This window comes from Morone saxatilis, unplaced genomic scaffold (genome assembly GCF_004916995.1).
Source record: "Morone saxatilis isolate NCDOM2014 unplaced genomic scaffold, NCSU_SB_2.0 Contig15, whole genome shotgun sequence".
NCBI classification, from domain to species: Eukaryota; Metazoa; Chordata; class Actinopteri; family Moronidae; genus Morone; species Morone saxatilis.
In genome coordinates, this window is record NW_023339707.1 from 14,011,404 (window position 1) to 14,026,587 (window position 15,184).

Consider the following 15,184-nt stretch of genomic DNA (forward strand, 5'->3'; position numbering starts at 1 on the left):
AGATTGTCTAAACCACTTTATTTGGAGGTTAAAGCCAAGTTAGTGTACCGTTTTTAATGTCTGTAATAACATAATTATCCCTCATTGCACTGGGAAAACTTTGTGGATGCATCAACTACCACACAGGTACTGAAGGTCAAAAGAATGAAAACATTGAGTCGGGTCTGTAAACTGTGATGGACGTTTTACAAAGGTCATTTTTACTTGTTCACTGGTATGTTCTTTCCAAATAACTTTGCTCTTAACCTAAGGGGTTTCTGTTTTAAAACCTGTATGATATTCTTGAAAAGCTTGTACTGACTTCTTTTCACCACTCTCATTCCCATATCTCTGTTTAACTTGGCCAATTAAAACTGAACTGAACCTAGACTTAAAAGTGTCGTAAATGTCTTTGCTCAATAGAGACTGAGGGACTTTTTTTCAGCCACTTGTTGGCCAAATAGCTGGGTGGGAAACAAATTAGAGAGCGCATAAAAAACCTGCGATCGCAAACCAATCCAAAGTCCTCTCTTAGGGGCGGGACATGGCAAGGTAACAGTAGTTCAATATTCAGCCACTGTTGTTAAGTACAGGTGTGTCCCTTTTAATTTTGTAAGGGTCACAACCAAATTGTATGGCTACATGAAGCTGCCGTCTCGGATTGATCTCTCTCTGGCTCAATGACTGGAATTGCTTGATAATATTACCCAAAGGCACAATAAAGCTTATCTTATCTAACGATATGGGCCTCCCGTGGCTATTAAAAGTCCACTTCTAGGATGTTGAGAGCTCTTTTTGGGGGCAAATGAGGTTGGTAGATTGAAAGGTGAATCATGAGTTGCCTAACATTAATTCATTAACGACTTTTATGATATGGTATTGTCATCTGAATAGCTGTATCTGAGTTTGTATCTGCTTCCTGCATTAAGGTATCTCCAGTGCAGATACCTTACATTTCCTGTGTTTGGTGTTTCCAATCAGGCCTGAACATCGCTGCATCCTGTCCCAAGCCTGGGCAAGGAGAGATGATCTTATCACCAGGACTCATTGACCAACACAGTGCACAGGGTGAGAAAAAATAAAAAAATAGAAAACTCAGTAGATGCATAAGACAGTACAGGTTTGCTGAGTAAAAAGCCAATGCATTAATGCTGTATCATTTGGCCATGCAGTTGGGTTTACACATTGCTTTTGTCTTAAGTTTGCGCTTGTGTGCGATATCCTATTTGAATCCACATTATCAGGCGTCTCTGGGCTCTAATGTAACAGAGACTGAACTGGACTGAGAGTCTGGGGAGCAGAGGGGGCTGAGGCAGAGAAGATTGCTGGAAAGTATTCCCTTTGATAAGCCGGCCAAGAAGCCTTTGATTAAATGTGGTCCCAGCAGGAGCCCACACTAGGTCCTCTGTGGCACGACCATGTCCAATCACCAGCTATCAACAGCCCCGGGTAATTACAGCCATCTAGTCATTAGCCTGGGACCCACCTGGAATTCCACATAGCGAGGGGTGGGATGAGGCCAGCAGGGGTTGGGGCTTAGGTTGGGCCTTTAATCAAACACTTCCCTCCCCTTGACTGATATAACTCACCCCACCCCTACTCACACTGAATCAGCCTTTGTTACTAACATAGATTGTATTCTTACTGCCCCGGTGTCTCTCAACTCATGCTGGTGAGGAGCAGCGATTGTGTGTGTGTGTGTGGAGGTTACGACAGTGGTCCAGCAGAACTTACTCACTGTTTTGCACGGTCACACTGACACACTAGTTCTGCGCTTTCGGCGCTATCTAGTCTCTTTCTTGCTTTCAACCTCCATGTTTGTCTGTCTGAACAAAAAACAAAGATTCCAGTGTGATACTAATGCACCATATATTTCATATGAACATCTGTTTAGATAAGGTAATATACACAATGTTATACAAGCAAGCTGGAGAGCAGAGAAGTCAAATCTGTTTGATGCTGTGGTTACGTGTGACTTAATGACCGTCCAGGCCTCCTTCTTCTTCTTCTTCTACTTGTCAGCAGCAGTTCGTCGTCTTACACACTGAAAACTAGAGTACACTGTATAATAATGGGAGTGCTCTTCTCTCTCATCGTGTCAGCCAATGTAGTGCAGTCTCATCCGCAGATGAGAAATAAAGCAACACTTTACAATTTAAATAAATCACTTTAAACAACTTTTTCTTTCTTTTCTTTTCTTTTTTTCCTTTTCTTTTGTTTACAGTTGCATTCAAAGTTCCAATGACACATCCGTCCATTTATTCATTTGGTGTCCAACTCCCTGTCCTCCCTTGTAGTCCTCTGCCTGGACTTCTGTTTGGCCACACAGAGCCAAACTTGCACTTAGATGTCCACTTCTCAAAGGGCACTTGTCAAGCTACCTACCAAAGTCCAACCAAGTATTTGTTTTTGGTAGAAAAGTGTATTTCCCCAAAAAAAGAAAGAAAACTATGTGAGTATATGATGTTGTAATAATACTGGATACGTTTGAAGGCTCACTTAATGTAAAAATGTGTCTTTAAAGCATCATGAAAGCAGCAAACCATTTTTAAACCAGAACCACACACTAGTAAAAAGGCCGTCTGGACTGAATCTGTGATAAAAGCCCAATCCGCCCGAACCCCAAAGTGTTCACTGGTTTCACCGTTCATCATCTGATCCCAGCAGTTCAGTCACAGGGCCATTCACAAACAGGGGCTAACGGGTAATAATTCATATTGATGGGTACTGAATTCTAGTGCTTTCACAGAGACAGGTAGAAAAGCCATGCAATGATGAACCAAGATGGGGGCAGGAGAGGGCGGAGATGCAGAGCACTTTTGGACAAACTTTCCCAGAATGCCATGTTCCACAGGATGTCCTGTAAGGGGGAAAGGGGTGGGGCTGCATTACAGGGGGCGGATGGGGCGTGTCCTCAGGTCTGGTCCAGCCATTCAGCTCGTTTGGGGGCTTTGCATGTATGTATGTCCACAGCTTCCTCACAGTCCTTACACTCCACGGCGCAGCACCATTTGAACTTGCACTCGCACTTGGTGATTTGCTTGACTCTTGTGGTGTCGTAGCCCCGCCCACAGCACATGACCTCACAGCCATCTGTGCCACGTGATGTCTTATTACAGACCCGCCCAGCCGTGCCCAGGGAGCCTGCACAAGAGTACAGAGTAGTTAGCTAATGAAAGCTAAAAGTTTTTCTTAACTGGTCCTTTGAGTTGTACTTCTCTATGAATTCTTCTACAGAAAAAAACAAGAAGTGGCAGGTTATTTCTACAGATCGATCAAATCAAATAAAAAATTAATCAGCAAGTGCTGAAACTGAATATCTGGTTTAGGTTGGAACAAAACACATAATTAGTTACCTTGGGCTTCACCATTGTTTGACATTTTATAGACCAAACAATCGGTTAATCGAGAAAACATTCGGCAGGCCAGCAATATTGAGTCGCAGCCCTAGTCTAGCTGCTGTTCCACTAGCGTCTGTAACTTAATGCAATCTCTAATTGAGGGTTACTTTTTGTGAAATGTGTTCCTGGGTTACTATGCCATTTTGCCCTGCCTGTCCATTTTCATAACTCACTGTTCGACTGGTGACATTTATGCTGCATTCAGGCAATGTTGACAGAATGGGAAGAATAAGAATACCTCCTATTATTCTTACTTGGGAGTGTTCAGGCATCATACCAAGAGGGTATAGTGACCGCATTTGAATAGCTTAAATTAGCTACTTGAGTTACTTTGTTAACAAATAAAACCAGATAAAAACTGTTTATGTATAGACACCTTAAATTAGTTGAATGGATTTTGTTAGTTTTAAGATGGGTTTTGTTTACTTGCAAGCGATACTTGCAAGCGTGACTTTGTAGCCATGTTGCCAGCAGTTTGTTGACTCGTCTGAAGTGAAAGCTGCATAGCTGTCAGAAATTCCCAATATCTCTGACACAATTACAGCTTAGAGGCTAACTTGAATAGTTTTCACGGCTCAGCTACTCATAATTAAAAAGAAAAGATAAACATGGCATTAACCTGGCATTAAAATGGTGTTCGTTAGAGGCTGCTAAAAACAGAAATACCAAATTGAACATTACAATGACCTTTAGCAATTTGCGTTATTGCCAATGTTACTATTTTAAAATGAGTTTTGGAACAAGACCCAGAAGTTTTAGCTTCACTTTAGCTCTCGGATTGGTTCGATATCTGATCTGCTAGTCACTGTTGTTGAGTGTATCGGAGTGTTTGGAAGTCTGGCTATTACCTAATGCAGTGGCATATTGTCTGTGTCTTATGTGAATGTCATCCCCACAGAGATTAGTTCTGGTGTTTCGTGTGAGAAGCTCCCTGTTTGAACTGCTACCTATCACAACAAGCTGCCCATAGAACAACAGACCCACACACACAACTATGCAGTGTTGGTAGAGTGGCCTATAGTTACACTGCCTTTCCCAAGCCACTGCTCCCTTTGAAGCCACTCTATGTGTGTGAGTGTGTGTGAGGGTTAAATGGACAGTGGAGCGTGACAGACAGACAGGCTCTCACACTCTGAGGCCCACTCTGCCCTCCAGCTACGCTTAGTTCAGACAGACAGAGAGGGAGAGACTGTGACAGACAGAAGTGATTTTTTTTTTTTTTTTTAAATTAGCTGCTTGTGTCCCTAGGCTGTGGATTCCACTGGGAAGGTGAGAAAGAGGGGGAGGATGGACGCAGGGATGAAGCCCGACAAAGGGAGCAAGGAAGAACTGGACAGAGCTTCTGAGTGATGGAGGTCATGTTAAATATCGTAAAAGTTTGACTGACAGTGTTTCATCCATCAACAAGCAGAAAGAGTCAGAACTGATTTGGTGAATGGTGTTGAACACATCCTCTGACCATGGGGTTGTGTATATGTGTGTATATATGTGTGTGTGTGTGTGTGTGTGTATGTGTGTGTGTTGACAGAGACTGATAGAGGTCAGGTGGTCACAGAAAGACCATGTCCCCGGGGTACGAGGATATTAGCTTCCACAGTACTCACACAGGAGGCCTGCTGTGTTATCTGACTACCATTGCACACATAAACACACTAGTCATGCATGAACATATACACAACATACACATAACACCCCTAAAACTTAAGACAGTCGGGGAAATCCATCAACATCCATGAAAAACTGCCTCTCCGCCTTCTTCTCTCCCTTTGCCGTCTTACCTGCTGATTTGTCTTGTAGGCAGTAATCCGGAGAGTTCTCAAAGTAGACCAGGTCGTTCTTGGTGGCCTTCCTAAAGGCTTTGTTTGCTACAGCGAAGCCTGTCCCGTCCTGATTCATCGTCACTTCGATGGCCCCATTGTATTTCCTCCTCAGGTAGTCACCAGTCTTCCTGAAGTCTGACATGGCCATCCAACATGTTCGCAGCGTGCAAGAGCCGCTCACGCCATGACATTTACACTCCAGCTTCATGAATCGCTTCACTGCCTAAATGTATAGAGAGAAGTGGGGATTGTGTGTTTTAGCCATCTTGAAATATTAGTTTACACGTTCTAAAAAGCAGCACTAAGGCCGAAACATTTCTTAAAAGGCTCGTTTAACGAACTCTCATGAAACCATATTTCTTATTTAATGTATCTCTAGTGGTATCTAGTCTTGCAGATATTCTCTTGTGTCATCTGCCAAGGTTTTGAGATAGATAAAATGGAGCTCATCTTACAGTTTTATGAACTGAAGACATTATTATAGATTAAATATTTAATTGGCCAGACCTTGGTGACCTTGTGAGTTGGTCTGGCTCACATTGAGATTGGATCCAAGCAAGGATGTGAATGCAGTCTGTACAATTTGGCTATGTTGTTGAGAAAAAGATTTCCTTCAATAAGTTGATAATAAACCCAACTCTGCATCTTCCACTAGTTTTCCTGCTCCACCCACCAGATTTGCATATAGAGATTCAATTACAATGCAGGTGGAATCGTTTAAATGGGATCCAAGATGCAGATATATCAAAACTTAGGCAAACATTTGTAAATGAGTGAGATTTTTTTCATTATTTGGGTATTATGATGTAATCACACACTTACTGTTCTGCCACAACGGTTGTTGTGAAGGTTCATAAGCGCCCGCGCATCTCGGACAGTCCTCTCTTTGGCATCTATGAAGGCTTTGGCAAACTTTATCCCATAGTTGATGTTATCACTACAGCCACCCCAGTCAAACTCTCCTCTCTCGTCGCTAGCCCGTCCACGCTTGTGTGGGTCACAGTTACACGTCTTCAGCTCCCCCTGGCTGCAGGCGCGAGTAAGCGCATACACCACTCCTGCTGAGGAGATGGCATAGACAAATGCTGCTTCACGACTGCCTGAGAAAGAGACAGAGGGCACAAAAAAAGCACAAAGAAAATACAGAGAGATTAGACAGTTACTTGTGTCATGCAATACTGTAGAGTTTTTTAAGACCAGAAGACTTAACATGCAGCCCGCATGTTAACATGCATACACAGATACAGATAATGCCTTGACCAGGCCTGGGCATGAGCCATCAGGACATAAGGTGCAGCTGACGGGGGCATATCAGGCCTGATGTGGAGTATAGGACAGCTCTGTTTAAATATTATCATGGAAATAATCCCAGCTGCGGGGCTCTCCTCTGCTCACATAAATTGTTTAAATACAGACACAGTGATACCCCATTAATCAGCGCCAGGGTGATGTCATGACAGCATTTTCTACCATTGCTGTGCTTTTCCGGTCTCTTTAGTTCCTTAGAATATGACTCATCTATTGTGTGAGAGAATTAGTTATAGTGTTTGGTCACAGTTGCTTTTTTGCAGGGCCTGTGGGAATGAATGCCCCAAATTACAACATGGCAGCAAAAGATAGTAGAACGCCATCTTTAGTCACTCACATAATACAAATCATTTTGTTCACTTTTGACAACCACCTGGAATCAATGCTTTTAATCATCAACTGTTGAATTTCTATAAATTTTTGTGTGGACTTTTATGGTTCCTAGAGCATGAATGATGGTTTTGTTGACCATACAACCTTTTCATCTTGTGCACACTTACGCACAAGGAACATCAGCACAACTAAACAACTACGTCTACTAAAAATTTTATATTGAATAAATAAATATAGCTAAATAATGATTGCCATGAAATGTGCTAAGCATATTCATGCTCCCCAGAAGATTAACTCGTTTCACTGCGTTTATATGCGTTTTTGCATTGTTCTCTGAACGCTGCCAAAACATGGGTGACCACATTGCAGCACTGTGACTGAACGCATCCTAGCCTCAGTCCTCCAAAGACACTGACGGAGGACCGAAACTGCTGTGCTGTGGACGTGGTGCTTTCGTGATGCGATCTGTGTAAACAGGATGTGAGACTTTTAATCTTGTTTTATATTAGGTTGGCTCGCAGTTGCATGTTAACAAAAGGTGCATCAGACATATGTCTCTTGGCTCTTTTGAACTGTCTCGGGTTCTAACCATGCTCATATACATAATTGTTTTAGTTTGATCACAACCTCAAGATGTTAGAAGTATTTAAAAGCTGTAGCAAACTATTCCAAAATCTGCAGACGAGGAGAAATAATAATGCATTACATTTTTTTACATTAATAAATTTGGTTTTGAATTTAAAAGTCTGTCCTGCAAAGCAACATGTAAACCCATGAGTGATGCAATAATGAAGGATAAAGTTTGATGAACTGGAAATACTCAAGTACCAGCACTTCAAACTAATGTCCCAAAACTAACTGATATAGTATTGATTTTAAATGACTAAGGGTGGGGCTCTTTAGTACCTGAAAACAAGATACACTCTGTAAATCCATCTGAATCAACCCAGGCTAGAAGAGTTTGTGTGATCCAACCTGTTTGCTCTGTATTCACTTGAATGTCCCATTCCATCTCTGGGTTGAGGAGAGGAGAGCAGTGGGTGCTGTTGAGGGGGTGTGTGTGGGGGAGGATGGAGGAGGGCATTGGTGGTCATCATTCAAACCTGTGCTGTTTGTCTGACAGTGAGAATATCTCTAAATATTTACATCTACATTACTGTTTATTCCTTTCCGCCACACACACACATGCAGCCTGTATCTCCATATCTGCTACTTTTTTCCATGCATCACTGGCCCCCACACATGCTTAGGATGGCTGGAAGAGGGACAGTTACAAGCCGAGGAGAGTCAGAGACGTAAGATACTAAGTCTGTTCAGACAAGCATCATATTTTGTGCAAACTGAGCCCAGATACATTACAGTTGTGCCTTGCTCAAAAAGTGCAAAAGTTAAAGCAGAGTCAGTATCAGAGAGACTCACAGGTGCATCACTGTGTCCGTGCTCTGCATTCAGAATGCAGCAGTAAGCTCTACCAGCTACTGCATTATCTTTATCATTGCAAAAATAATGTTTGATACAGAGCTTAAAGAACAGTTATCATTTAAGGTTTCATGCAAAATACCCAGCTTATTTTAAGAAACCAATATTACTTGGCTATCAGGTCATTTAATAAATACTTGTGTTTCAGACTGTCTGCAGTTATAAAACCCTTCATAAGGAGGAATTATGCCTGCACTGGCTACAAAGATAGTTGGAAATATGTATGTTAACAAGCATGTGCGCCTGTGTGCATGTGTGTATAGGCATGAATCTGTTACAAAGCAGAGAGATCTTGCAGGAGTGGAAAAATAATATGACGACAAGCCCACGTCTCGAAGCCCCTGTGTTTATTGACGGGCCATAAGGCATTACAACAGTCCATTAGCGACTATAAACACGGAGCACCAGCATATGTGAGTATGAGATGGATAGATCGGAGAAAGAACAGAGCGAGGCGAGAAGGACAGACAGGAGAAGGAAGAGATAAGGCAGTAAAAGTGAAGAAGAAGGGTGAGCAGGGAGATAGTAGCAGATGGGACTCAGGTTTAGGTTTAGTATCTGTACTCCCTGGCCACACAGTCAGTCATCAGACGGGCGTACATGTTGTAGACACACACATGGACTTACTCCGTAGCAAGACACGTCCAAACACGGTGTGGTCACGGTCCAGAGTGCTACAGTTCCAGCGATGGTGTCTGAACTGGTGCTGGCACTCTCTGATCCACTCCTTGGTGCCCTCGCCGATGGCCTGCATGATGTCTGGGTGGCGCTGGCAGAGTTGCCGCTGCTTGTTGACCAAGCCTGGGATGTTGTCGCAGATCACACGGGCCCCGAGCGCACCAATGTACCTGAAGATGCATAAAACACATTCATATAATTTGTGTGAAGCACAGATGTGACTGATGGTATGCTGCAATTGATTAGTACACATCGGTTCACTCATAAGATAGGTGTGTACACACACACACACACACACCCAGCAGTGGTGAGTGACATGAAGGAGAGAGAGATGCAGGAACAGTCTTCTGTGAGTCAGAGTTCACTACACTTAACAGTTTAAGGTTTGCGAGTAGGAGGGGAGTGGAAACCATTTACTCCACTCTCCAAATAAATAAGCACTTAACCTCTCCCCACAAGACCCGCATGTGTATGTGTGTTTAAATGTCTCCCAATGGGATAGTTGAAATCATGTCGTCACAAATCAGAGCACAAAGTCCAGGGCCTCCAATAACCCTGTCAAACTAAGACCCCATTTACTCACTTTACTCCTCTCTGTCTTCTGCCTGTTCTCATTCTCATCTCACTCACAGTTCCCCTTCCATGCTTCTTCCAGTATTTCTCCCTGTCCCAATAAAACAGACTCTTACATTATCCTGTAAAGATAAATGCTGCTTTGAGCTTGCCCGAAATAAACCTAATCGTGACGATGTGTGCGCGGGCGTGAAACCTCTTGTAGCTCGGTGGCTGCAAGGTTTTGGCGGGTCAGCGAGGGGAGGTCAGGGAGCGTGTAGCTGTGTGGTCGTGTTTTACGAGGCCGGGCAAGAGGATGGAGACTGGAGGCTCTCTGCTCCCTAGAGTGGGATTAGAAAGGGGTAGGAATACGAACTGAGTGCTCATCAAAGGAAGCAGCCAAGGCTGCAATTCACACTTAATTTTCTCTCTCCTTTTCTCGTTGAGAGTCAAGAGGAGTTGTGGATTTTATAGGATAATCAATCAATATCCACAGGTCTAAAACAACATGCTGTAAAGCCCTGCGACTCTACTGTGAATCATAGAAGGAAGACGAGTAGGAGACAAATAGGGAACTCCTGATGACGCAGCCACTAAAACAAAACACTAATAACCTAATCATTTCCTCCAGCTTCATCAGTAGGAAATCATTTCACTTTAGTCTGGGGATTTCTTGATACATTTGCTAAACATGCAGCAAATAAGCGACTTGACACTTGAGACTTGGAACACAACAAACATAAGTCAAACTTGCAACAACGTGCACATTATTTGCTCCTGTTCAGACTTGACAAATACTTTGAAACTGTGGGCGTTCTTTATATTATAATAAATTGTATTATGATTTTAAAATGTAATGTATTTATATTACATTATACATTTGCGGCAGTAACACCCCCAACAATCATTTTTGTGTTAAAGCCCCCAGATCTTCCCTTATCACCACTTGGAGGCTACACCTACAGAAATCTGATCAACAGTTAAATACTGTATCTCCTACACTAAATTCCCCTTAAAGCCAGTAATGCTTAGCCAAAGCCTCCACACACACTCTTCCCACTACTCCCCATAACTGCTTTTAATCTACACAAACTATTAGGCATTCCATCACCCCCATACCCGCCCACACACAGACACTTCTCCTATAAACACACACATACACACGGACATTTTCACGCATGTTATTGCGCAGGCAATGAGATATTTTTTCACCCCTCACCTATGCTCTAGATGGCTGGTTTTGGGGTATTTAAGTGAAGTAAATTCTCTGTGTGTGTGTGTGTGTGGTACCTGGTGAATTAATGACTGCTCTGCCTTGTCGACTACAGGCTCCAGCTGAGCTGAACACGCGCTCAGCCAACAGCGCCGGCATAAATTACATTTATCGCTCTATTATTATTGCTCAATATGGCAGGCCAACAAACTGACAGCAGGAAAATGCGTTTTAGAAACAAAATCCTGAAGAAGCTTGAATCTAGTTCACCGACTCATAATTTATGCTATTTTCACTGTTAATTCTCCATAATTTTCTCTTACTCTGTTCAGGAGCAAATCATTTTGACTTGAATTAAACGATGACATAAAAACACATTTAGTTTTTCTTTGCGGTCGTTTCCCAATAAATATTACAAGGCAATACACTCATTCGTAACAAATAATAGCCTATAAAACTTTTTAATGAACCTCTTGAGTTCAGATTATGCAGCAAAAAAAAGCACAAATAAGAACAATAATGATAAAAATCTGAGCAGCAAAAAAAAAAGCACTGTCGGCTATAGAACGATAATAAATTAACTGATACAAACCCTCAACCCTCATAATGGCCTTGTCTGTCTGCTGTCGGAAAATCGCTGCTCCGAATTAATTGGAACGGGTTTTTGCTTTTTCTTTTGGAAAGCAATTATTAAAATAGGCATCATAAGTTAAATTCGTTGGCAGTGTGAATCCCTTAGGTTTCTAACGAAAGAGCCAAAGCCACGCAGTACTTACAGCTCCGATTCAAATGATTAAGATCAATGATCAGTGTTCAGATTGTGTGGCATTTTCCTTACCTTCCATTCGCAGTTAAACTATTGATTTAATACTAACTGACAACAATAGTCAATAATCATTATCAGTGGTATGTTGTTATTGTTGTTGTTATTATTTTCGTAATTGTTCTTCCTAAAGAAAATGTAGAAATTCTGCTCCCATAAATCTTGTTGGCAGGCAGGTAGGCCTAGGTGTGCGGGATGCAGACACTCACCACCATGAAGAGTCCGCCCGAGGAGTCACCACCAGCAGCAGCAACAGACATGCACAGTAAATCCTCGAACTGGCACCGGGGTTTTGGCATGAAGGAGACCGGGATGAGAGTCTGGCTCCCGGCGAACCACAGCTCCGAATCCTGGCTGTCCGGAGGCTCAGAATCCTGTTTAAACCCAGCATGGCTCTGCGCTTTTTTTAACTACCAAAAAAATTCTTCTGATTTCAGAAGAAAACTTTATCAGTCTGAGAAGGTTTGATGTGAAGTAGGTTAGGCACCCATTCAGTAGGTAGGCCTCATTATCCAGTGTGTGGCTCCATATTAATAGCGCGACTGTCAGAAGTGTGAGGAGCGCGTTGTCTGTGCCATGTGCGCACCAGACTTTCCACTGAGCACTTCTGCCTGCCGACGGGAGGTTTACCTGACAAGACGAGCAACAAGTGTCGGCTATCTCACCTCTCCAGTCAGCTCCCCAAAACACTTATCCTTGTTTTTTTTTTGCTTAGTTCAGAGGCAGAAATAGGATCCGAATCCCAGCTGGAGCCAAAGGTTGGCAGATGGGAGACTCTCTGCAGTTCTGTCGGCTGTGTGATTCTGTGCTGGGTCGGATGCTCACACCGGACCTCTCCTTTATCAGTGCGCTGTGGACAGAGTCAGAGCTGAGAGAGAGAGAGAGAGAGAGAGAGGGGTGGAGGGTAGAGAGAGAGATGAGGGAGGGCTTGCTGCTGACAGCTCCCCTCGCCCATTGGGCAGATGCTGGGGTTACAGAGTTTGACTAGGAAGGAGATATTAAAGAGGGATGGATGGAGAGAGGTGCCTTCATGTGTGCCTTGGTGCTGGGTTGAGGGGTGATGCTGCTGTTGAGGTCAAGACGTCCTAATGTGAGGAGTTCATCTGTAACCACAGACAGGAATTATTATAACCAATGATGGCGCCTGCATTTTACAACCTTGTAAAACTGGATAATTAAATCACAGGAAAAAATTGTTTTTTTTATATATTATAAAGGAATTAGTTTGACAAAAAGTTTTTTTTCCCATTTGCAATGTAAAATACTGCAAAGTGCAATAATTTCTTTGTAGAAACATAATGAGAGAGCAAATGCCTGCACTAATATGTTGGAAGTGCAATTATTAATTGCAGTCATGGATACAGTTTAGTGGATTTCGTATTCACACATATCATTTTATCTAACATCTGTTGTTATTCACAATGATTAATAATTAGAATCAACTCTGTCATATTTACTGCATATTATTGTACTTCTTCTGCTCCTCATGCTGGTCCTCACATACACCCCTCACATATTACTGCATAACATTGACCTTAACGTTAATATCAACCTGTCCATGGACTGCACATTTTTGGCTAAATCTGGCACACTTACGTCATATTAACATTAATTCACGTGTGCTGTCCCCAATAAAGATATAAATTAAGTAAGTAAATCTGTGACATTGTGTAAGTTATTTTTATTAACAAACACTTATTTCAATATTTGTCACGCCTGCAGCTACGCACCGACAAAAGCACAGCACAAATGAAAGTCAGAGAAAAAAGCTGGGAATGTGGGACTGGAAGAACAGAGCCAAAATCGTCCAGTGGAACAGCACTATGGCTTAAATATGAACCACATGTGTAAGAGAGGGAGAGTGCTGAGACAGTGCTCGAATAAAGCATGCACACACACACACACACACACACAAACTGTACATTGTCCCTGGAGAGCGACAATCCTTACCTTTCTTCCCACGTGTGTGTGCATCTTCAGGTTGTCTACAGGCTTGGCAGTGAGCTGTCATCTATCAGCAAATCTCTGATATTTCCCTTTGTCCTCAAACGGCTCCTGACAGATTCAAATCCACTTTTAAGTAACCACAGACCTTTCGCACACTCAAAAACGGGCGGCTTGACTTGTTTACAGACACCAATTCACACTGTTTTTTTTATCAGTGTAGACTTGAACTTCTCTGGGGAGTTTGTGATATTGGATTAAGAATACCACAGTTGGTTCAGCTGACCCAGTAATACTAACAAACAAGTAAACATATCAGGAAAATCCCTCTCGGAATTGAAACTATTAGAATTAGCAATAGCTGTTGCAAACACTTATTTCATCAAAAGCTTGAGAAAACAGTTCTAGTGTTTATGCCAAAGCTGCTGTTAAAGCTAAGCTCCTTTTAGAGACATTTGTATTTTTGCTTAGGCTGCTGTCAGAACTGGACTAACACACACACACACTTTTAAAAGTTTTCAGAGACAAGCACATGCACAAACACGCAGACCAGGAGTGGGTACAGGTTTGTGAGAGGCCGCGAGGTGAGGCAAAGAGGCTAAGCTGTGGTGAATATTTGTGCGGTGCAGTTTAGCTCACAATTTTCTGCTAAATCAAAAGGAATTAGGGAAGCACAAACATGGCTGAGTTATGCTCTCTCTCACGGGGCTGGAGTTGGAACAGACTTTCTCCCTCTCTCTGTCTCTCTCCCAGCCTGTGAACTTGACCCCAGCTTTCTCCTCATAAACAATAACAGAGTCAAGCGCCTTCTTGTCAGTTGGAGGAAAAGTTTGCCCTGATGTACGAGCTCCAATCTGGCAACCATCTCCTCAGAGGAAAAGTACTGACGGGGGTTGCTATGTTTAAATGCTGCGCTGGGGTGAAGGAGGGATAAAGGTGAGATTTACAGAGGCAGCGGTTTTGGACTAATCCAATTGATTTCTGTGTTGATACATTATAATCACTCAGGATTATTTCTGAAAGGAAAGTTGCTGGGAGAAAGTGGAAAGGGCTGAATGAACCAAGGGCAAGCCAGAGGCACGCACTGAAGGTGGAAGAGTTGGACTAATGGCCCAGTAATGTGTCCCCTGTGGGGATTATGCTGTGGGCTGTCACCAGTCAGGCAGTCCTGGGATGAGCTCAGCATGTATTCCCATCCCCTGGCAGACTGGAGCAGGGAGGACAGCCTGTCATCAGACCTGGCCAAGTTCCCATACTGATGGGACACGCAGGGGCAAACTCAACACCGGGCAGGTCTGAGGGAACATGAACAAGGGACAGGTGGAAGAAGGACAAAGAGAAAAAGGAGTCTTTGACTAACAACTCATAGTAATAACAATTTCTCCAGCCTAAACAACATGATAACTCATTTGTCATTGTCGTATAAAAAGACCCATGTGGGTGTTTTCTGGTCTGGTTCCCGTATCAGCAGGACAGCGTTGTCTGTAGGGCCTTCCCATAGAGATACTGCGGGCTGCTACATCTGAGGCCACATTCAGATCAACTTTATTCATTTGAATGGAGCCAATCCGGCAGCGCAGGGGTGCCAGCGGCAGTGGCTTCGGCCAAATAAGGGTGATCATCTCACGAAAAAGTTGAACCATTGGCCAATCAT

At 43.0% G+C, this 15,184-nt stretch overlaps 1 protein-coding gene across 1 annotated transcript; it reads right to left on the reverse strand.

Moving 5' to 3' along the window:
* Positions 1-1,808: 1,808 nt before the first annotated feature.
* On the reverse strand, positions 1,809-14,769 carry LOC118324093 (protein Wnt-2b-A). Its single transcript, XM_035656236.1, has 6 exons — positions 13,537-14,769; positions 11,796-12,689; positions 8,948-9,168; positions 6,023-6,300; positions 5,159-5,423; positions 1,809-3,123 (listed from the first exon to the last, which is right to left on the reverse strand). The coding sequence occupies exons 2-6, from the start codon at positions 11,975-11,977 to the stop codon at positions 2,894-2,896; spliced, it is 1,176 nt and encodes a 391-aa protein (XP_035512129.1). The 5' UTR covers positions 11,978-12,689; positions 13,537-14,769; the 3' UTR covers positions 1,809-2,893.
* Between the last annotated feature and the right edge of the window lie 415 nt (positions 14,770-15,184).